At 39.9% G+C, this 25362-nt stretch overlaps 1 protein-coding gene across 15 annotated transcripts in view; it reads right to left on the reverse strand.

The window, feature by feature from the left end:
• EPB41L2 (erythrocyte membrane protein band 4.1 like 2) overlaps positions 1-25362 on the reverse strand; it is a 148807-nt gene that overhangs the window by 35774 nt on the left and 87671 nt on the right. For 9 of the 15 annotated variants that reach the window (XR_008891348.1, XM_056566539.1, XM_056566538.1 and 6 more), the window contains exons 10-14: positions 23101-23273; positions 17525-17691; positions 15158-15781; positions 10261-10296; positions 4161-4307 (exon numbers count right to left, since the gene is read on the reverse strand). Coding sequence is in view for 14 of the 15 variants with exons in the window: in XM_056566539.1 (XP_056422514.1) it covers positions 4161-4307; positions 10261-10296; positions 15158-15781; positions 17525-17691; positions 23101-23273 (1147 nt within the window). In the remaining variant the exon portion in view is untranslated. Of the gene's footprint in view, positions 1-4160; positions 4308-9892; positions 9956-10260; positions 10297-15157; positions 15782-17524; positions 17692-23100; positions 23274-25362 lie in introns of all 15 variants that reach the window. The other 6 variants (XM_056566550.1, XM_056566549.1, XM_056566548.1 and 3 more) reach the window with 4 other exon arrangements.

Here is a 25362-nt window from a genome sequence, read left to right on the forward strand (position 1 = left end):
AATATAAATAAATACATACAAAATCATACACTCCTCCCCCTTTTATAATCACATATTTTCCTAAAAACAACACCTTGCAAATTGTGAAAATTACATTCACCACTTAATTCTCATTGGCACCTTTATGGGGAAAAAAGCAGAGCCCAAGATACAAAACATTTCTTAAACATAAGTATACAATGTGCAGAGTTAACGCTCACAAACTCAATGTATTACGTATCCTTGGTAGTGAAAGGGCTAAGATAACAGTGTTTGAATAAAAAATGATTTTATAATAATTTTATTTAGTACATATATGTAAAGCTGCCCAAAGTTCTTTAATGATGTACCCTGTAATGTGCTTCCATGTAAAAAAAAGGAAAGTTACATTTTTTGGACAACACATCAAAGGCCTTTACAACAAACTTATAAACACAGTCACGTGTACTGTACGGGGTATATTTGTTTTAAAAAGGCACGCTGGGTGTACTGTATGCAGAAATTTCCTACTACATTGTGCAGCATAGACCATGGTGTTCTAATGCCTTAAGATAGCCGTAACAACATTAAGGTCAATGGTGGAGATGTATCAAAACCTGTCCAGAGGAAAAGTTGCTGAGTTGCCCATAGCAACCAATCAGATCGCTTCTTTCATTTCTCAGAGGACTTTTCAAAAATGAAAGAATTGATCTAATTGGTTGCTATTGGCAAATTCATCAACTTTTTCTCCTGACAGGTTTTAATAAATCTCCCCCTATATCACATTAGAATAATACAAAAACATTTCTGCCCCACATCACAGCTACAAATCCTGGCCTGACTGTGGGTCTGATCACTATCACCAACACAGGTCCTGTTCGTTTAAATCGGCACGGTCAGATACAAAAACTTGATATGTTGTGAAGCATTCAAAACCAATAGGTTTTGCAATTGCTTTAATTAGAAAATTTTCAGTATTTCCTACCGAAAAAACAGTGAAGCCACGCCCCCTCCCTTTGAGAGGAATTCAGACTAGGGAGCTAAATTAAAAGTGTAATAAAAAAATAAATAAAGGTGCTAGACACATGAAAATTAGATGTACATGGTCAGGATTAGGTACTGAGTGATATATTTAAAAAAAAAATTTTGTTGGATCTGATGGGTACGCTTTAAGCAAGGAGACCAACGCTATGGGTCAGATTTGCAGGAGTAATAGGTTTGCAGAAATGTAACCCTGTTAAATAGAATAGAATTTCTACCAACCATCTCACTCTGCATGTATACTACTATATGGAATGTAATACAGCATAAATGTTTGCACAGTATGGTACTTTCTACACTTCTTTTAGGGATCAACTCACATTCACTGTCAATTTCAGACATCACTATGACAGCTACTTGAGTTTGTTCATTTTTTTTTATTTTTCACATCTTCCATATTACTATGTCGGAGTAAAAAAAAAAAAAGTGCAATCTTGCAGTTTTATTCAGCCCACTAAGCCTAATAATAGGATGACTCTTCCTCTTCTGTAGAGATCCCTTTCAGTAGTCTCCTGACTTATTACAGACAGGACAACCATGGAAACTGACAGCAGCATCACCTGCACTAACCTGAATATACAATATCAAGCATTGCTTAAACTGAAACTAACAGGCTTTTCACCTGCACTAAACTAAATATACTGGGTTATAGTGTGGGTGAACAGCATTACAATGAGGGTTCACTTCCGTGAATCAATGTAAAAGTATTGCAGGAGTTATAAGTCTTCATACTATTTCTATTGCGCAGCTCTGTACAATGGAGGCAGGGAGCCGGTGTGAGGTGCAGAACTGCGCCCAATGCAATTTTACGTCGGCCTGTCCCCTCAGCTGTACGGAGATTTCCGAACACACAGCAAGGGGAGGGGGAAGGCAGAGATGGGCAGGATGCAGTTCTTCACCTCCCTCAGCTCCGTACACAGCTCCCTCCTCGCCCCTGCCTCAGGAGGACAGCGTAGATTTTCACAGCCCCGCTCTGGACGGAGATTTTGACAGCTGTGAAAATCTACTACCAGGAGTAGGGCTGTAAATATCTGTACTTGTGGTTGTGTGACTGAGCCATTGTTCAAAGCTACGTCTAGGGGGCTGTGCACCTCCCTCGGCAGGAGAGGGATTCTCACAGCCTCCTGGATGTAGATTTTCACAGCTGTCAAAGTCTCCGTCCAGGAGCTGGGCTGTGAGAATCTATGTCCCCCCCTCTCCTCTTGCTGGAGGGGCAAGGAGAGAACTGTGTACGGGGCGAGGGAGGTGCAGAACTGCCTCCTTCCCATCTCTGCCTTCCCCCTCGCCTTGCTGTACGTTCGGGAAATCTCCCCGCCTCCATTGCGCAATGCTGGGCAATAGAACTAGAAGTATGAAGACGTATAACTCCTACAATACTTTACCAAGTCACGTAAGGGACCCCTCATTGTAATGCTGTTCCCCTGCACTATAACCTAATATAAAATTGGGTTTAATGTGGGCTAACAGCCTGTCAGTCTTGCTTTAAAGGGGTACTCTGCCCCTAGACATCTTATCCGCCACATCTCCTCAATGCAAGTCTATAGGAGGGGACGTGGTGTCCAATGTCACTAGGGCATGGCTGTGACATCACGACCCCCGCAGCCCGCTCCAAGTTTTCGGAACAAAATGTTCCGAACGTTGGGGCAGCGGAGTACCCCTTTAACCCCTTAAGGACGCAGCCTATTTGGGCCTTAAGGACGCAGACAATTGAATTTTTTAAGTTTTCGGTTTTTCCTCCTCGCCTTCAAAAAATCATAACTTTTATATTTTCATCCACAGACTAGTACGAGGGCTTGTTTTTTGCACGACCAGTTGTCCTATTTTGAAGGCCTATAACTTTTTCATTTTTCCGTATAAGCAGCGGTATGAGGGCTAATTTTTTGTGCCGTGATCTGTACTTTTTATTAATACCATATTTGCTTATATAGAACTTTTAATCCATTTTTTTATAAATTTTTTTGGGAATAAAATGTTATAAAAAAGCATCTATTTTTATGTTCACCGTACGGTATCATTAACATTTTATTTTAATAGTTCAGATATTTACGCACATGGCAATACCAAATATGTATATAAAATATTTTTTTAACACTTTTTGGGGGTGAAATAGGGAAAATGGGACAATTTAAGTTTTTATTGGGGGAGGGGGTTTTTCAAATTTTTTTTACTTTCTTTTTTTTACTTTTCTTTTTTACACTTTAATAGACCCCATAGGGGACTATTTATAGCAATCATTCGATTGCTAATACTGTTCAGTGCTATGTATAGGACATATCACTGATCAGCATTATCGGTCATCTTCTGCTCTGGTCTGCGGGAAGGCAGATCAGAGCAGAAGACGCCAGGAAGGCAGCGGAGCCATGTAGGGGACATCCGGCTGGCGTGCTGGATGATCGGATCGCCGCGGGTGATCAGATCATCCATTTTAGTGACCGCGATGCTGCAGATGCCGTGATCTGTATTGATCACGGCATCTGAGGGGTTAATGGCGGACATCTGCGGGATTGCCGGTGTCCGCCATTACGGCCGGGTCCCTGGCTGCGATCAGCAGCCGGGACCTGCCGCGCGTGATCCGGGCATCGCTCCGATGCTCGCAGTTATGCTTAGGACGTAAATGGACGTCCTGGTGCGTTAAGTACCACCTCACCAGGACGTACATTTACGGCGCTCGTCGTTAAGGGGTTAAGTATTGCCAAGAAGGCTGGAGAACGCCTATTGTTCAGGAAATGAAATTTGCATATAAAATGGAAAAATATAGTTTGCTCAGGAATGGTTAAAACTGATTTTCCCAGGTAAAGTGCATTTTAAATCAGCATCACCTGCACAAAAAGGGTGGGGTTACACATTCTGTATTTTTCTGCATATTTTCCTACCCAATAAAGTCAATGGGTAGCAAAATCAGCTGCCATACCCATAACCTAAATATTCAGGTTAGCGCAGGTGATGCTGCTGTCAGTTTCACTCTAATAAATTGTCTTTCGTCAACCTGTGAACCTGGTCTACGTCACATGTCCAAATTAACCAAATTGATAGTAAAACTTATCAAATTATTCAGATAGATTAATTATAATTAAAGTACTATAATTAAAGAATAATTTAAGTACTGTAACTTAAAATCACTAAATATCAGGATGCATGCACAAGATAAATCTGTGACATACCCCGTGTGTCTGCAGAGGTATTGGAGTGACACAGCGTTTTTCCCATTCGTTGGGGCGTGGCTCAGGTGTAGACTCCATGAAAGTGCGCTTGAGCTCACTAATGCTAGCCTGATGTTTCAAAACCTCCACTTGTGATTTATCCAGATCCTATTAATAGGTTATTTTTAAGAAGAAAAAAAAATATATAACAAAAACAAAACACAAAAACAAAAAACACAAAACAAGACAAAACTTGACAAGAACTCAAAATTTGATTTAAAAAAAAAAAAAAAAAAAAGCTTTTTAATTGTTAAAAAGGATTAAAGAGTACCTGTCACCAAACAACTTTTAATATACTGTTCCTTGTGTAATTATAAGACACTTTGCTATTTACTGGCTGTTAAAATTCTCAACCTTTATATATTTTTTATACAAAAAAAAAAAAACGGCCAGATCGATCTGTTCTGTTCACTGCCGCAAGTCAAACCGTTCGTTTGGTCTCCTCCCGGACTGGCAGGAGACCAAACTCGGGAAGTGTGTGCGGGGCATGGCGAGACACAGCTCTTGCAGGCTTCAGTGACACTGCGCCCACATTCTCCTGCCAGGAGCTCACACACTGTGAGCAAGAGGAAAGGTATGATACAGAGCTTTTTAAAGCTTGGAATTTTTTTTAAGGGCAGAAGGGGTGTTAGGAGTAGTTAGTGACTATAATCTGAGTTAGTTCAGACAATATGGTTTGATGACAGGTACTCTTAAGAAAAAAAATGTTTGACCTGTTCTAGCATACTTTCAATACAAATAGGTCAAGACAATTTGTAGATTTAAAACAGCTCCATTTTAAGGTTTCAAATTATACTAGAGGGATAGTATTGTAACAGTTCATATGAATAACCATTATTATAATTAGAGATGAGCGAATTTTTGAAAAAATTCTATTTGATCCCAATAAATTTACGGCGAATCCATATAATAAAGTGTGTGTGTGTTTTAGACTTTTCACTTTTTTTTTTTTTTTTTTTTTAAATTTTTTAGGTAGTAGTACTACTCCCAGCATGGAACAGACTGTTCCATTATGGAAGTAGTCATACCTTTACTAATAGACAGATCACCCCGGGTCTGACACCCGTTGCGATCCTCCTATATAATTTATAGATGCAGGCGGCTGGCAGTACTTCTGTGCGATCCTGCACTATGTTGTGTGATGTGAAGTTCTTCACATCACATATTCATATTTCCCGCAGAGATCTGTGATTGGCCAAATGGTTCCAGCCAATCACAACTCTCTGCGGGAAATATGAATATATATATATTAGGGATCGACCGATTATCGGTATGGCCGATATTATCGGCCGATAATCACGATTTTGGGCATTATCGGTATCGGCAATTACCTTGCCGATCATGCCCCGCCCCCCCGCAGTGCTGGGCGGTATATCGGTATGGATTTTTGTCCATACCGCTATACCGGTCGTGCCCCTCCCCCACCCTCTGAGTCAATAAAAAAAAATAAAAATAAACTTACCCGTAATGGGGGTGGTCCGGGCCATCCATCCATCCTTCCTTCCTGTAGTGTCCGGCGCCATTCCGGGTGGAGGGTGCACCGGTACGGGTTGTCCTTCTCCGGCAGTCATCTTCGCCACTCCGGGCAGGCTCCGGCCTAGTACGCTGCATAGACGCCGCTACGCTGTGACGTCAGGTGCGTCACTGCGCAGCGGCGTCTATGCAGCGTACTAGGCCAAAGCCTGCCCGGTGTGGAGAAGATGACCGCCAGAGAAGAAGGACAGCCCGGACCGGTGCACCCTCCACCCGGAATGCCGCCGGACACTAGAGGAAGGATGGATGGCCCGGACCACCCTGACAGGTAGGGGGAGAGAAGCGGGTGGTGGCGGCGGCCTATGGCACAGCAAAAGCCACTGCAGTGCATTGATTTAAAGCGCCCGCTTTAAATCAATGACCTGCAGCGGTGTCGAGGGGGGATAAATAGCCGATAACTTATACCGGAATATCGGTATAAAAGTTATCGCCCCTAACCTCCACCGATTATCGGTATCGGCCCTAAAAAAACAATATCGGTCGATCCCTAATATATATACACACACATATATATATATATATATATATATATATATATATATACACACACACACACACATACATAAACTCACACACAGCAGTGCAGGGGACCAGAGAAGAGCGCCGTGCCCCACATCTATACATTATACAGGTATCAGGAGTGACTACCGCTGTAATCTTTCCTTTACTGCAGGTACTACTGCTCCCAACATGGAGCACACTCCGCTCCATGCTGGGAGCTGTAGTACCAGCATTAATAGACAGATTGCAGCGAGTGTCACTTCTGACACCTGTCGCGATCTGTCTATTAATGCAGGTACTACAGCTCCCAGCATGAAGCAGAGTGTGCTCCGTGTTGGGAGCAGTAGTACCTGCAGTTAAAGCGCAACTGTCACGGATTTTAACCCCCATAAACTAGCCCCAGGATGACGAGGTTGTTAGAAATGACAGTTCAAGCATACCTTATGCTGCTTTCTAGTAGCTTTAATCGGTCTAAAAATGCTTTTTATGAAAGTCAGCAACAGTCAGCGCTGGGACCGCTGTGTGATTGACACACAGGTCCCAGCACATAGGCTCCTTATTCTTATATGAGAGTGGCGAGTTTTCTACTGTAAAATATTAAACAGTGTCCGTTCTCCTGTGCACAGCTACGATGCGGGCGGCCAGCTCTCACAGCAAGCGTGTGCTCCCCATGGTCAGCATAATGCAGTAGCGGAATGAGCTGGCCACATGCATCACATCACCGCTGTGCACTCTAGGAAGACAGGAGAATAGGCGGCTGGGCTCATTCCACTACTGAATTACATTGCGCATAGGGCCTTAGGGACCAAGCGCTTGCTGTGGCCGCCTGTATCTCATCACTGCTGGGTTTATGCGCCACCCCCATATAAGAAGAATAAGTGGCCTATATGCTGGGACCTGTGTGTCAATCACATAGCGGTCTGAGCGCTGACATACAGGGATACCCAACTGTTGCTGACTAAGAAGCTTTTTAAAGCATTTTTTTTAACCTGATTAAAACTGCTAGAAAGCAGCAAAAGGTATGTTTGCACTGTAATTTTAACAACTTTGTCATCCTAGGGCTAGTTTATGGGGGTTAAAATCCGTGACCGTTGCGCTTTAAGGAAAGATCGCCAGGGTGTCACTTATGACACCCATTGCGATCCTCCTGTATAATGTATAGATGCGGATGGATGCTCTTCTATGGTCCCCTGCACTGACGCATTTATACACCTATTCATATTTCTTGCAGAGAGCTGTGATTGGCCGAATGGTTCCAGCCAATCACAACTCTCTGGAAAATATGAATAGGTGTATATATACGTCAGTGCAGGGGACCATAGAAGAGCTATACATTATACAGGAGGACCACAGTGGGTGTCAGGAGCACTACAGGTAATACTGCTTCCAACATGGAGCACACTCAGCTACATGCTGGGCGCTGTAGTACCTGCGTTAATAGACAGATTGCAGTGAGTGTCACTCCTGACACCCACTGTGATCCTCCTGTATAATCTGTCTATTAATGCAGGTACTACAACTCCCAGCATGTACCAGAGTGTGCTCCATGTTGGAAGCAGTAGTACCTGTAGTACTCCTGACACCCACTGCGATCATCCTGTATAATGTATAGATGTGGGGCACGGCTGCTCTTCTCTGGTCCCTTGCCCACTGCCCTGCCCTGTATGTGTGTATGTATATACATATATATATATATATACACATACACACACACACACCTATTTATATTTACCGCAGAAAGTGGTGATTGGCTGGAACCATTTGGCCAATCACAGCTCTCTTCGGAAAATATGAATCTGTGATGTGAAGAACTTTACATCGCAGAACATAGTGCAGGATCACGCAGAAGAGCGGCCGTGCCACCTGCATATATACATTATATAGGAGGATTGCAACGAGTGTCAGACCCCGTGATCTGTCTATTAGTACAGAAACTACTACTACTCGTCGAATAGTCTGTTCCATGCTGGGAGTAGTAGTACTACCAATAAAATGTTAAAAACAAACAAAACAAAAAAGTTAAAAAGTTCACACACACACACTTTATTAAACACATTATTAAGATGCATTACTAATAAAAAGGTCAACAAAATGAATTCTAAAAAATATTTTTTTTTTCATTTAAATGGCCCCTTTCTACATTTTTATTATTGTCGGCTACATTTTTAGGTCCCTGCCACCCACATAAATTGGTCCCTGTTGTGTTAAAATGTATAAAAATTTTGTTATAGAAAATAAACAATTTCGTTAAATACATTTTTACTGCAAAAATTCTGTGGAATCTTAGCCTTAGAGTAATAACAAAATGGAGTGAATGAAGAAATTTGTTATTTCGAATACAGTGGAAATTCGGATTCGGTTAGAATCAAATTTTTCATGAAATTGGGAACGAATTCGGATTAGTCCGATTCGCTCATTTCTAATTATGATAAAATTCGTCAATAAACTCGTCATAAAACAAAAGGTTTTTTTAAATAATGTATAAACTGTTACAGTTGATTCAGTTCAGCTTCTATTATGGCTTTGACAAAAAAAAGCAGATTACAGTACTAGTTTGGTATCAAAGAGTATTTAAAACTTAGTTCAGGTCAGACATTTCTCTTTATAACAGAAGTTATTAAAACTTTATCAAAGTAAACTCTGACTTTGTGTAATACATAAGGTAACTTTTAGGTTCTAATGGGAATAATAAAAAGCATAATTCATCATAGAGTGTGGAAAGTCAGAGCAAATCTGTGATATTTCAAAATAGTCTTCAAGAAATCGCTTATTAGAAAAGCTGCATAAAGCAACATCAACATTGTTAGTCTGGTTAGAAGAAGTAAGAAATGTCACAGCCACATTAAAACAATACCAGAACTATTAAAAAAATAACACACAGGGGCTAATGGACACTCTGGCTGTGTTCCACCTTCAAGTCTACTAATGGACTTATTGGCTGTTAATTTGCCCATTTCTTGAAATATGTGGCGATATTTAAAGGGTACCTCTCTTCAAATAAACTTTTGATATATTTTAGATTAATGAATGTTGAATAACGTTCCAATAGCATGTTAATGAAAAATATGCTTCTTTCTATTGTATTTTTCCCGATCAGTCCTGTCAGCAAGCATTTCTGACTCATGCTGGAGTCCTAAACACTCAGAGCTGCCAGCCTGCTTTGTTCACAGCCAAACAGGCTGTGAACAAAGCAGGCTGGCAGCTCTGAGTGTTCTCCTTTGTGAACAAAGCAGACTGGCAGCTCGTAGTGTTTAGGACTCCAGCATGAGTCTGAAATGCTTGCTGCCAGGACTGGTAGGGAGACCCCTAGTGGTCATTTCTTCAAAGTGGAAAATTAAATAGAAAGAAGCATATTTTTTAATAACACGCAATTGTAAAGTTATTCTGCATACATTAATCTGTAATATATCAAAAGTTTTTTTGATGAGAGTTACCCTTTAAATAGCATGCTACACGAGTATGCTTTTCCATTTTTAGGAAGACAACGGCTTTGTGAACGGCACTGGCATAAAGAACCTTACAGAGAAGTCTACACCTGAAGTCACAGCATGCACTCCCACCCCACGAGTCATGCATTTCATGCACTGTGCCCTGAGCAGCAGCCTGCATATGTGACAGAGCCGAGGTATATCAGATGGATGGGTTGCCTTTATACAAACCTCCAACATTAAATTGCTATGCCTCACATAAATATTTTCTCCTTGTATTCTCAAGGACTTGCTCTGTGAAATTAAAATTAAAGATGAAAAAATATGAAGCAAAACAAACAAGGACAGTTTGGTATGAGTAGTTGGACTGACAACTTAAGCTGCAGACAAAATAAGGCTGCATTATTCCTGGTCCACGGGTCGTGTTGTGTAAAATGCCAATTAAAGTGAAAGTTCATATTGTGTTGGAACAGGTGTGTCATAATCAATCCAATTAGAATACCAAAACTAAGAAGGGAGGTTTGCCACACTACATGTCTACCACATACACAGCATGGCATGGTTTGCAGGCAGAAATGTCCAAGAGCAGCATTAAACACCTGTTGTATTGGAGTCTCATCCTCTTCTTTTTCCGGCTGGAGCAATGCAAATTTACATCACCAAAATTGAGAAAATAGATATTAGCTTGTAGTATAAAACATTCTACATTAGCTTAGAATTTACAATATTATATCTAAACCAATGTTCACTAACCTTTCATGGTCAATAAACTTTTACCCAACTATTCAGGATAAGAACGTGTGTACAAAAGGAGTAGGATTATTTCTGACCATTACATAACTGATTATTATTCTTTTTTTAATCAGCTTGCTCTGCTGGATCTCTCTCTACAGCTATTTCAAAGGGGGGGGGGGGGGGGGGGGGGGGGGGGAGACTAGCTGCTATTATTACTCCCAAACGCTGCACACAGACAGAAAGGGGGATTTTTTTCCTCCCCAATAGCACACACTAAGAAGCAGAAGCCGCTTAAAAGGGGTACTCCACTGGAAAACTATTTTATTTATTTATTTATTTTAATCAAATGGTGCCAGAAAGTTAAATAGATTTGTAAATTACTTCTATTAAAACATCTTAAGCCTTCTAGTACTTATCAGCTGCTACATGCTCCACAGGAAGTTCTTTTCTTTTTGAATTTATTTTCGGTCTGACCACAGTGCTCTCTGCTGACACCTCTGTTCATGTCAGGAACTGTCCAGAGTAGGAGAAAATCCCCTAGCAAACCTATCCTGCTCTGGACAGTTCCTGACATGGACAGAGGTGTCAGCAGAGAGCACTGTGGTAAGACAGAAAGGCAATTCAAAAAGAAAAGAACTTCCTCTGTACTATACAGCAGCTGATAATTACTGGAATGATTAAGATTTTTAAATAGAACAAATCTGATTTTTCTTGCACCAGTTGATTTTAAACAAAATGTTTTACAGAGGCTTACTCCTTCAAAGAAAAATACTAAACAGTAAGCTGTAAAGCAAGTACAGTGGTCCCTCAACATACGATTTTAATTGGTCCCAGGAGGACCATTGTATGTTGAAACCATGGTATGTTGAGTACATATGTCTATGAAAACTGGTAATTGGTTCCGGTACGACCATTGTATGTTGAGTGTGTGTAGGTCCATAAGATTAAAATGAAACCCAACTTATATAAATTTGAATTTGTTTTACTTCTGTTCAAAAAATATAACTGTTTGCACGAAAATTAGTATGTATGACCCCTATAACTTTTTCTTATTTTTCCGTATACGGGGCGATATGCTGACTCAATTTTTGCGCCGTGGTCTGTAGTTTTTATTGGTACCATAGTTGTTTTGATGGGAATTTTTGATCGCTTTTTATAAATTTTTTAAGTTATACAAAGTTAACAAAAATCAGGAATTTTCGGACTTTGGATTTCTTGTCATGTATACGCCATTGACTGTGCGGTTTAACATTATATTTTTAAAGGAATTTGGAAAAAGGGGGGTGATTAAAACTTTTACTATAGAAGGGGTTAATGGGTGTTTATTATTATTTTTTTTTTTTTTACACTTTATTGGTCCCTAAGGTGACTTTTAGGAGGAATTATTTCTAGCCAGGCTCAATCAAATGAAGAGCTATGGACACCAGGTAAAGAGGTAAGCCCTCCGGCTATTCCCACAGTGGATCACCATCACTGGCCCACCAGGGAGAATTTATATGTCCCTTTAGATGCCGCTGTCAGCGGTGATCTAAAGCGTTAATAACCTGCCGCGGCGATCGCCATGTCTGCTATTAATGGCAGCCCCCAGCACAACGGAGTCCGTGGGGGCTGTCCGTTAAGGCGCGGGCTCGAGTCAAGAGCCCGCGTCATACACTGGTTGCAGTTTCCTTGGACAGCAACCAGGTTAAACGGCTATTCAGCGGGTGCTGAAGCAGTCAGCACTGCTGGATAGCCATTCTTGCGATGCCCTTGACACAAAGATGCATTGTATGTTGATGCTGCCTTCAACATACGATGGGCTCTGAGAGGCCATTGTATGTTGAAAGGATTGTATGTCGGGGGACCACTGTACTAGAGTGAGAGGAAACTCACTATAAGCAGCAGCCTACTTTGTGTGTTTGTCCAAATTTGCCACACCATAGACATCTAAGGGCAGCATGTAACAAGATATCTTAGTGATTCTAATGATGAATAATATGTACAATAGGAAAAAAAAGTTAAGGCTATAGACATATTTGATAAGCTTTTTTTATTCTTTGTTTGTGGTTATTTTGGAATAAAAAGCTCTCTTTTTGGATGGGAAATGGCCTTCTTGTTCCATGCAGATCTAGCATCTAATCGTGACTGTGAAGAGGTTGGGAAAGCTCTAATAATGTAAGCTCTGTTAAAAAAAAAAAAAAAAAAAAAAAAAAGGAACCTCACCTCCTACAGTTCAACGTATAACAGTACATTATGTATAGTACTAATGTTTGTATGCTCGTTATATTTTAGCTACAAGATAACCGTTTAATATTTTTTTACATTTACTAACATTTCTTATTAATCTATTAAATTGGTGTAAACACAATTGTTAGTACAAAACATTTGCTGCCAAAATAACTGGTACAAAACTTTTATAGTTTTGCTAAACGTATTAGTGTTTCAGGCTGTTTGCATTTGAGTTTTATTTACTAAGCTTAAGCCTCACATGCTCGGCAGCCATCTTGGGTCTGAACAAAAGAGCACACAGTCAGGGGGCCATCTTTGTTTAACTCAGCTGTTACTGCTCAATTTAATTTCAAACTCCAACATTTGGCAATGATTGGAGCAGAGGCTTCCAGCTCCCTTCACAGTATACATTTGGGCTTAGTGGCTCTGCTAAAGAAATGATCAGCAGTGAGCGAGGTAACAGCACCCAGCAAATCAGATATTCATGTCCTGTCAGAAAGGTAGGCTCATCAATTACCAAGTTAACTCTAAAGGTACATTCTTATGGGTTGGATTTGCTGAGGTAAATTTCCACAACAAATCCACAAACCAAAATCAGCACCAAACTGGTAGATGGTTTGACAGTGAATTTTGTTATGGATTTGGTGTACATTTATTACTGCAGATTTTTTTCATTGTATATGCTTTTAAAAACCACAATGCAACAATACATTACTTTTAGATTTTATTGCAAATTTGGGGCTTTTATTTAAAATTTAATTTTGGGCTTATAATTAATTTTTAATTACTATAAAAATCCTGAAGTAAATATAGCTATTAACTTGTTATTACTTACGGTATTAAAGTTTAAATATTGAATACCGACAAAAAGATTTGTTCTGATCTCTTCTGAAATCTTCTATATCTAACATTTTAGTCTAGTTTTAGTCAGTTTACTAAAATGTTGAAAGATTTTATAGTTTAAGTAATCATAACTTTGTCAAAATCATAACTAAGTATTTATTCAGTTTTCATCAATGAAAAAGTGTTGTTGACTAAAACTATGACACAAATTAATAGTCAATAAAACGGACAGCCTAAAACAGAACTTCAGCATGTGAATGAGATTTGTTAAGATCTCATCCCATACCCTGCTACTGTATACCATTGCAGAGTTTTCCAGAGCAAATACACTGAAATAATCTGCAGTATTTCAGTCTTGTATAAACTTACCCTAAAGCTATACATAGCATCAGCTGTGTATTTCACTTAACAATAAGGATATTTGTTATATGATATTATTTTTCCCATCCAAGCCTGGTGATACACCAGTACAATACAAAGTAAACAACAACTATAGTGATTTTAGTGAGCAAAAGAGCTCCAATATGTTTATACATAAACCTTAGACTTTCTAATGGAAAAAAGAAAGCTTAGGCATTTACTTTATTGACATCAGAGGAAGGAGGTGAAATGTTTGGCTATATCAGGGCAAATAACATATTGGCTTTCAGGGCATAGCAGACCATAATCTTTAAAAATGAATCTTTGTGCACATCATTGTAAGTAGGTCAACTATTTTGTCATTGCAAACAGACAGGTACTGGCACTAACTGTAGTCTAATCCTTATGCTCAGCTGAGGATCACGGAGAGGGGTTAGGCAGTGAACGAGGTGATCAAAGTTATGCAGCGGTGCTCAAATCCCAAAGAGTTCAAGATATCCAACGTAAATGTAACAAGAGTAGCGGGAGGCACTCACCAGGCTTCGTTAAAAGTGTAAGTTTATTTTCAAAGGTGCAGATACAACAGCATATTGGAAGGCAGACGCCGGGAACCGGGCTAGACAACTACAGCCGTTTCACTCCACCATGGAGTTTCATCAGGTTGTATCTGCACCTTTGAAAATAAACTTACACTTTTAACGAAGCCTGGTGAGTGCCTCCCACTACTCTTGTTACATCTACTTACAATGACAGTTGACAATCTACAATAAGATTCACGGAACCCAAATATATAGAATCAGCTGTTGATTTATTAATCTTGTACAAGTCATTCCACTTTCCAATTGTTCCAAATCCCCAAAGAAATATGGAATGAGACCGTTCAGAGTCTCACTACAAACTTCTCTGGAAAATCAAAACACATGGAAAGCAGAACTTTATTTTTATTTTTTAAGACTAAATAAATCAATAGCGGATTCATTAGAACCAGGTTTAGAATGTCTTACAGAATATTTGCTTAACTCTGCTTAAAATAAACTTTTCATAAATCTGACAAAATAAAAATGTATATGGATGTAACTTTAAAACAGGTTGTCCAGTAGGATTGAGTGGGCATTTCCTGTACATTGATACAGGACTAGGAAGCAAAAGATCATTCAGTAGTGACCAAATGAGCATCAGAACGGCAGCTGATCAGGCAATAAGTTTGTTGTGTGACCCTTATTAAATTAATATGCTAAATGTTCCACTATTTAATAGTTTATATATTTTCCTATGACATATTTGTGTATATAAAATAACATACAGACGTGAAAACTAGATGCAAGTGGCAGCTTTAATAGTGTTACACACCTCTTCCCCTGCTTTCTCATTCAGGTCAGGGTCATAAAAAGAGCCCAATGGATTCGCCTTAGGCTCCAGGTAGCAAAGAGACAGCGCAAGAGGAAGAGAAAGAATCAATGAAAATGGGACGGACTGAGAGGTTGAAAGGAGAAGCACAAAGATGAGGACAAGAGATGGTATGAAGGAAGGAGAAGTAAGAGGAACATAGTGCTGCAGACTTGATGGCAGGAAAGACATACAAACATCTGGGAGACTTGGGAAGCTAATGTATCCATCCTCATCAAGCAAGGAAGAGAAAATGTTGCAGAAGCTGAATGAAAAGAAGCCACATTCTACTGCCTTGTATTTTACAGACAGATGGCTATTGTAAACCGCTAGAGGGGAAATCTGGCTGCCTGCATCAGCGGTATTTTCCAACACTTTTGATAGCAACTCATTGTGGATTGGTGTAATTTCCTTGGTAGTGCACTCTTTGAAATGTATGCCATCACCACTAGAGGATATTTCAAGTTGCTCCTCCACTGCATCATCATCTGAAATATCTGAAGGCAAGTCCATCTCAGGGATGGAAGGCAGGTTTGCTGAAATGGTATGGCTGCAGTGAATGGGTAACTGTGATGATGGGAGACTGAGCTATTTCACCAACACCAGCAGCAAGCAGGTGAAAATGGATGTGTATTAAAATGCAGTATTGTAGAAAATAAAACGTGAAAAAAATGTGTACGCAAAAGGAACAGAGAAAGAAAAAAAAAAAGATAGAAAAAATGTTAGTAACAAATTTAAAGTTTAAATAGACACAGAACTGTGCAGTCAGAAAACAAATTATTCCACTAAAGTGTAAAGGGAAATATGTACATACATGCCCCAATCTATATATACATAGAGCCCATGTGCTTTATCACATGATTGTGTGCCACAGTATACTCATAGTAGCGTATGGCATTTTTCCTATGGTACTGCACACAATAAAATACCCTAAAAAAACTTAAATATATTAAGTATTCCTGTGCTCGAGGCAATAACCTGCATGCTTAATAAAAGGGTCTTATTTTTACCTGAATACAGTAATCGCTTTGCATGCAAATTATATATGCAGATAAAAGACAACAATAACATTAACTACACACATTGATGCAGGCAGGACAGAGGAAGGGGGTGTCAATTTCAGATTTTGCGATTGAATCGTTGTAGCTGCCAAGTCAATTTACCATAACCACTTATGGCTGAAAAGTTTACCTACTCTTTAAATAGGTAATAAGAATATATAAAATAATTCAATACTTGAAATGCTAAAACACACTTTACGTGAACCACAGGACTAAGCTCTGAAGACACAAGGAGCACAGTAAAACCTATGGGCACACTACGTGTTCAAAAAATGCTTTTAGGCAAGGCAGCAATGTCACTTGCAGTAGAAATCCACAACTGAACGTTTAATTACGTATTTTATACTGGGTTTTCTTTCAGTTCAAGATCAATTTATGCACAGACAGAATCCACAATGAATTTGAAGCGTATTCCATGTCAAATTTAGTGTGGATTCAACCAATATCAGAGTCCCATTGATCTCAATACGTCCATGTTCACACATCTTAATTTTAGCACAGAAATTACCACCGTGGATCAGAATATTGTCAAACGGGGATTTCAAAAAGCAGGAAAAGGGATTTTAGCAAGAAAATGTTCCTAGTCATTTTTCTATGTGTGCACAAGGCCTTATTGTGCCCCCCAAAAGAATACAAGTGTCCCAAGCATACAAGCACCCCCCCAAGAGTACAAGTGTCCCAAGCATACAAGCGCCCCCCCCCCAAGAATACAAGTGTCCCAAGCATACAAGCCCCCCCCCCCCCAAAGAATACAAGTGTCCCAAGCATACAAGCCCCCCCCCCCCCCAAGAATACAAGTGTCCCAAGCATACAAGGCCCCTAAATGTCCCCCCCACGCATCCTGCCCAATCAGACATGTATGGAGATGCACAACCAGGCAGTACAGTTATGAAGGGCAACCATATAATGCCCAGCAAGTATTGTTCATAGGACTTATTCAGATTCACAAGACCCGTGCATGATGCTTGCTTTGTGCTGGACGGTAAGGTATGCCTAGAGGGAAGCTTGTTCAATCATATATAAGAATGAATGTATGTGTGCAGTGAGAGAAGTCACTAACTTTTTGCTTGTTTTGTGCAACTACATTAATTAAGATATTATATTATGAAGAATTACAATAAACACAGCAATAAACAAACAAGCACACAAGTCAAGAAAAGACACAACAAACCAGAAACACAAATAGTGCCAGAGTCTTCGTAACAGAAATAACACTTTTCTTCTTAGACCTAAATATCACGTTTATTATGCTGGTCAGCCTTACCCTTACCTTAGTATCATTGGCAAATACTGAGGGAGTACTGGGTGTTGATACTCCATCTTGAGCTTCTTGTGTTGCAGCCTCTGGTCCAGACACTATGCCATCAACAGCAGTGCCCCCACCAGGTACAGGGACCTCCTTCAGAAGGCTCTGATCAGTGATACTTCCAATTGGAGCTGTGAGAAAGCAATATACAATATAAATGTGGTAAATTATTAAGGGACTTTGCAGGAGTTTGTGATTTATCAATGACTATGCAGCCAAGTTTCCTGCTGTTAATGTGATGTAAGGCCAAGATAACATGGCCATTGTGTTCCAACTCTGCTCTCCGTCACTAAACGGGTCGGCGCAAAACTGACACCGGAGCATCCCGTGTCTCACTGACTTGAATGGGGTCCAGTATTTTAGGGGAGATCAATGAAAAAATACCAGACAGGCAGTATTTCTTTTTTTCTCCGCTCAACTCCCATCCTTCTGACAAACTGAACAATGGAGCTCCATTTACTGGACGGCAACGGCCGTATAAACTTACCCTTGGTTGATACAAGTGACATATGGCCATTAGAATCCTAAGTTGCTTAGAGATGATAAGTTTCATAATGAAGTACATGTTTTCTACTAACTGCACACTGTCCCCCAACTTCCAAATCTTTTAAATCCATATAATTACCATAGACTGGTTGAAGAAACTAAGGGTTTATGCATCTGATGTGTGTTTTAAATGCCTGTCTGATGTGGGGACCTTTCTTTATGCAGTGTTGCATGATTATTTAGGTTTCCCTTTCATATTTACCAGCCACATTTGTTCTCTGGTCTCAAATGACGAAGTGGTGTCAAGCTCTCATGGACACTTGCTTCTCAGATTCCTTCTTTTCTGTGCACGGAAAAGTGTTATGATGTGGAAGAATTCTGAGATTCCCTCCATGTCAAGATGGCTTCTAGAGATGAGCGAACTTACAGTAAATTCGATTTGTCACGAACTTCTCGGCTCAGCAGTTGATACTTATTCTGCATAAATTAGTTGAGCTTTCAGGTGCTCCGGTGGGCTGGAAAAGGTGGATTCAGTCCTAGGAAAGAGTCTTCTAGGACTGTAGCCACCTTTTCCAGCCCACCGGAGAACCTGAAAGCTGAACTAATTTATGCAGGGTAAGTCAGCAACTGCCAAGCCGAGAAGTTCATGACGAATCGAATTTACTGCAAGTTCGCTCATCTCTAATGGCTTCACCTGGTTAATTAATATGTGTACCCCTCTACCAAGTGATTGTAACCAGTAGAAAATTTCTTAAGAAATTTGGCAAGATGAGGAGATCCTGGCTCTTACTGTATGTCACTCAAAGGGATACTTGCCAAGTAAGCCTAAAAATGTAGAACAGTTTATATCCTGAAAGTAGTTGTGGGATGAGTATGTGTGTGTGTTTTTCTGTTGTGGACAATTTTTTACATTGTTGGGTTTGTTATTTAATGCCCAAAATTGAGTTTCCCTTTGGCATTGATTGCAGATACATTTTTCTTTTTCACACACATTCCTAATCGTATCCTGATGAATTAATCTTGCTAAGGTATGAGTGTTTACAGTAGATTATGGCCTTTCATATAATTAGAGATGAGCGAAGTTACAGGATTGTATCCACCTTTTCCAGAGCACCTGAAAACTGAACTAATTTATGCAGGATAAAGTCAGCAACTGCCGAGCCGCCAGGTTCGTGCAGAATCAAAGTACTCTAACTTCCCTCATCTCTACATATAATGTTTGAATTTTTTTTGTTTGGATTTTTTAATTAAAAAAATTTCACTTCTGTACATATACTGTAAAAATTAAACTTAGGTAATGTAGTGATTTAAGACATCTATGATACTGTGTGGTATAGTAACCATATTTTTAATTAAACAAAACAATACTTTGTTCGCAAATTTAGATTTTACACTATGGACATGTTCTATCCAGCAGGGGGCACCAAAGTACACATAACCAGAAATATTTCCTATAGTGGGTTATGTAATATATACACTGCCAGTAATACTGCAGGTTTTAGTCATGAGGAACTATTTAGATTTCACTGCTGCACAGGATTGAGAAAAAAATAAAGGAGGTTGATTGTTAGGGGGTAACCCTAACTTTCTTAGAACATGTTTTACGCACATTGGCTTTAGAGTTTTAAAGTAGCAGATCTCTTTGAAATAGGACCTCTTCGACAAATATAAAAGAAAAGAAACATTAATGGTCTATTTTTCAGACCCTCGCTATCAATATGTATCTGTCTAATGTAATGACTAGGCAGCAAAGAGCTTTCTTATTTTCCATAGAGACGTGTAATAATGACCAGCACTGGCCACAATCTGACAAGGTCAGCACAATTTATCTGCACCTATATTATATTAATCTAAAAATTCAAAAAAGTGTGAATCCTGGACAACCCGTTAAAAAGGGCCCTGTATTTGCTATGGTGTAAGCAGAGAAACACAAAATATAATAACAAGGTAAAGAAAATGCACATCTCTCCAACCACACACACAGCAATGTCATCATGAGCTCATACTGCATGGGTGTAAGGCCCTCATGCATTAACCCCTTAAGGACCAGGCCCATTTTGGCCTTAAGGACCAGACCAATTGTATTTATACATTTTGGTTTTTTCCTCCTCGCCTTCTAAAAAATCATAACTCTTATATTTCCATCCACAGACCCATATGAGGGCTTGTTTTTTGCGTCACCAATTGTACTTTGTAATTCACTTATTTTACCATAAAATGTACAACGCAACCAAACAAATATTATTTATGTGGGAGAATTGAAAGGAAAACCGCAATTTAGCAAATTTTGGAAGGTTTTGTTTTCACGCTGTACACTTTCCGGTAAAAATGGCATGTTTTCTTTATTCTGTGGGTCAATACGATTAAAGTGATACCCATGTTATATGCTTTTCTATAATTGTACCGCTTAAAAAAAAATCTCAAACCATTTTAACAAAATTAGTATGTTTGAAATTGCCCTATTTTGACGACCTATAACTTTCTAATTTTTCCATATATGGGGCGATATGAGGGCTCATTTTTTGCGCCATGATCTCTAGTTTTTATCAGTACCACTTTTGCTTCGGTTTTACTTTTTATACATTTTTTTAAAAAAAAACATTTTTGGAGTAAAATGTGACAAAAAAGCAGCAATTTTGGACTTTAAAAAAAAAAAAAAAAAAGATAACATTTACGCTGTTCACCGTACGGGATATTTAACAATATATTGTAATAATTCAGACTTTTACGCATGCGGTGATACCAAATATGTGTATTAATCTTTTTTTAATGCTTTTTGGGGGGTGAAATGGAAAAAACGGACGTTTTACTTTTTATTGGGGGAGGGGATTTTTCTAATTTTTTACTTCTATTTAACATTTTTTTTTAATACTTTAATAGTCCCCATAGGGGACTATTTATAGCAATCATTTGATTGCTAATACTGTGCAGTGCTATGTATAGGACATAGCACTGATCAGCATTATCGGGGATCTTCTGCTCTGGTCTGCTCGATCTCAGACCAGAGCAGAAGACCCCGGGAGACAGCCGGAGCCAGGTGAGGAGACCTCCGGCTTCCATGCTGGATGATCGGATCGGATCTGTATTGATCACGGCATCTGAAGGGTTAAAGGCGGACATCCGCGCGATCGGGGATGTCCGCCATTACAGGTGAGTGACTGGCTGCTGACAGCAGCCAGGACCTGCTGTGCATGAAATGTACGTCATGGACGTAAATGTACGTCATGGTGTGTTAAGTACCACGGCACCATGACGTACATTTACGTACAATGTCATAAAGGCGTTAAAGGAGAACAATTTTTCATGCATTTTTTTTTTTTTTTTTTTTAAATCTTCATGTGCCCGGGCAGCCACAATTAAAACCATAAACCTTTGCTTACCACTGGCAACTCTCTCTATGGCAACATTATCGCTGTCAAACCTAGCCTTACAAAACCATTTCTGTACCTTGTGATTATCACCCATGTACAAAGGAGATACATGTAAACATAAAAGAGGGCCTTTGTTATTGGTATTATATCACTGTCATACATTATACTATTTACGTAAATCTGGTATCCCTATGCAAGGAGAACCAGGATTAATTTTGGGGGAAATATTGCCCAGAGAATAAACAGAATTAAAAAACTCATACAGCATAAATTGATCTCTGTTCAATCTTTACATAATTAAAATAATACAATGAGGGGTTCAAAAAAGGGTAAAAAATAAATTATTTAAAAAAAGGGACGTAAACATTTCAAAAGGTAAAATTTTTTTTTTTTTTTTTTTTACAAACGGGTTAAAGCCTTTCTCTCAAAATGCAGCTTTTATTTTGGTAGAAAAGGTAAAGTAATTAAAGATAAGATCTGCTTAGTGTTATCATAGGGACATGTGACCTCACAGCAGCTAAGCTACCCATGAGTCCAAGAAGAGTTCACATGAGGACACAGAAATGCTCCTCTGACTGTAACTGTGTGATATAAAAAAAAACTTGGCAAACAAAAAGCTATGTTAATTTTGTGTTTCCTGCCATTCTCTTAATTACAGAACATACACAAATTGAGAAGCTTTTTCTGTATGCCGATTGGTTTTAGTTAATGGGGTATTCCAGGATGTTTGACTATGCTACAGGGGCTGTAAAGTTAGTGTAGTTCATAATATAGTGTCTGTACCTGTGTGTGACAGTTTCCTCACAATTCTTCTGTGATATTCACCCCAATTTTTATTTTTAACAGCATACAAAATGACTGTTGTCTCAGATTTTACCCAGGTTGCAATGCAGCCGAGACCTGACTCACTAGTCAGCTGATGACAGGGAGCCTGTCTGCTTCAATGGGTGGAGCGATCGCTTGGTGGGAGAGAGATCAATCTGCAACTAATGCAACAGCAGTAGGAACCCTGATTGAAAATCACAGGTCTTTTTAATGGATGCAGCTCATTTATGTTTCAATGGGTGGGGTGGCTGATGTGTGGGAGGGAGGAAAATGGAATTGTGGGATTTGTAGTAAAAAAAAAATAAAAAAATCAAACAGCTAGCCACAGTATTATGGTAATCTCACAACATAGCCATTTAGCCCAAGACAAGCGCAGATCCTTCCTAATCATGTCCATTACTGCCTGCCAGGTACGTACTAAAATCACCGTTTCATGCTGCCCAAACCACAGGAAGCATGAAAGAGAGAGGTTTAGTTTCCTAATAACAGTCCATGTTCGCCAGCCTGCAGAGTTTCAAAGTAAAAGTCCATGTTAACCCCTCCACCCCTTCCACAAGGGCAGAAGTGAAAGAGGCACTAATGTGCAGTTTTCCCTTAAGCTAGAGCTGCAATTGCAGCTATGAAACAAAACCAGAATTGTGGCTTAAGCTGCGACATAGCCTGAGATGAAGCCTGTTGTAATGGGGATGGAAAGTGAGAGCTGCAAGTATATGTAGATTATATCAGGGAGAGTTGCACCCAACCACTCGTACAGACTGACTCATAGGGGACATTCGGAGCTGAGGACCTCACTATATGATGTCCATATGCCCCAATACATAAAATATACACTAAATAGTAATGGCTTTCAAGTTTTACCTCCGTCAAGACTCCTGGACACTCGTTTGCTAGATGTACGTTCAAAGTAAGGGGCCGGTCTGTCTATTCTTGTGCTCGCATCTCGAGTCTGTGCCTGTGTACGGCCACTATACCGGAACTTAGATCCCAGAGTCAAGAATCTGGCTTTAGGTGGCTGTTCAGGAGATGAAAGTCTGGAAGTAATTTAAATATAAAAAAGACAATTGTCAATGATATTAAAAATTGATCATTGTGGGTTGAAGCATATTTGGACTCTAGTCTTGAGCAACCAGAGCCAGGCTTTTGCATTCACTGTAATGTTTACAAATGTGAATATGTAAATGTATTGAAGGCAGATTAAAATTGTATGTTGACCTATACACCATGTGGCTATTTAAAAATCACACACCTAAATGAACTTGGACAACTTATTGCAAAACCAAGTGTTTTAATATAAAGTTGTGTTTCTTTTGGTGGCTATAGCAGCTGTTAACTCTTCTGGGAAGGAGTTTCACAAGATTCTTTTCTGCAGAAGTTTGCGTACATTTAGCAAAACAAAAAAAAACAACAACATTTGAGGTCTGAAACTATAAGCCATACTTTCTTGCTTAACATCATTCTTCATTCTATATATCCCAAAGGTGTTTGACAGGTGTGAGATCAGGACTCTTCTACACCAAACTCACCAAAGCACCTTCCTCAAACAGTTTCCACAAAGCTGGAAGCTAGAGATGAGTGAAGTTACAGTAATTCGATTTGTTACAAACCTCGCGACTCGGTGTTTGCTGACTTTAGCCTACATAAATTAGTTTAGCTTTCAGGTGCTCCGGTGGGCTGGAAAAGGTGGATACAGTCCTAGGAGAGAGTCTAGAAGTCAGACTGAAAGCTGAACTAATTTATGCAGGCTAAAGTCAGCAACTGCTGAGCCGCGAGGTTTGTGACAAATCAAACTGCAACTTTGCTCATCTGTACTGGAAGCATACAATTGACTAAAATGCCTTGCTATGCTACAGCATAAAGTGTCCCTTCACTAGATGTTTCCACTTGTGAATAATGGCACTTACTGTTAACTTAAACGGGCACTCAAAACAAATATTTGCTATTGCACTCCTTATGGTAAATTAAAAATCTTTCTAATGTACTTTGTATAAAAAAAAAAATGAAGTTTTCTGTTTTATTTGTGTTTAACCACTTAGGAACCTAGGGTGTACAGGTACGCCCTCGCTCCCTGGTACTTAAGGACCCTGGGCGTACCTGTACGCTCGTGGGAATTTCGGTTCCCGTAGTGCGGTTCCCCGTTCTGCCAACCCACAGTAGTCCAGGCAGAACGGGGTAACAGTTCTGTGACCGGCACCGGAGGTCACTTACCATAAACTGTAGCCCTCCAGATGTTGCAAAACTACAACTCCCAGCATGGTGAGACAGCAGTTTGCTGTTCATGCATGCTGAGCGCTGTAGTTTTGCAAGATTTAGAGGGCCACGGTTTAGAGACCACTGCACAATGATCTCCAAACTGTGGCCCTTCAGATGTTGCAAAATTACAACTCCCAGCATGCATGAACAGCCAACGGCTGTCTCGCCATGCTGGAAGATGTAGTTGCATACCTCCAGCTGTTGTATAACTACATCTCCCAGTTATGCAACAGCTGGAGGCACACTGGTTGGAAAATACTGAGTTAGACAACAGAACTTAACTGAAGGTTTTCCAACCAGTGTGCCTCCAGCGGTTGTAAAGGTACAACTCCCAGTATGCACGGTCTGTCAGTGCATGTTGGGAGTTGTAGTTTTGCAACAGCTGGAGGTTTGCCCATTCACACGGGCGGGTTTACAGTGAGTTTCCAGCTTCAAGTTTGAGCAGCAGCAAATTTTCCGCCGCATCGCAAACTTCTAGCGGGAAACTCACCGTAAACCCCCACCAGTGTGAATGTACCCCTAAAAACACTACACTACCACATAATAAAGGGTAAAACATTACATATACACCCCCTTACACTGTCCCCCCCCCCCCTTTCAATAAAAATGAAAAACTTATCGTATGGCAGTGTTTCCAAAATGGAGCCTCCAGCTGTTGCAAAACAACAACTCCCAGCATTTCCGGACAGCCACTGACTGTCCAGGCATGCTGGCGTTTAGCAACAACTGGAGGCACCCTGTTTGGGAATCACTGGCGTAGAATACCCCTATGGTCTCCCCCATGCAATCCCTAATTTAGTCCTCAAATTCACATGGCGCTCTCTCACTTCGGAGCCCTGTCGTATTTCAAGGTAGCCGTTTAGGGCCACA

The sequence above is a fragment of the Hyla sarda genome, chromosome 3 (assembly GCF_029499605.1).
Source record: "Hyla sarda isolate aHylSar1 chromosome 3, aHylSar1.hap1, whole genome shotgun sequence".
NCBI classification, from domain to species: domain Eukaryota; kingdom Metazoa; phylum Chordata; class Amphibia; order Anura; family Hylidae; genus Hyla; species Hyla sarda.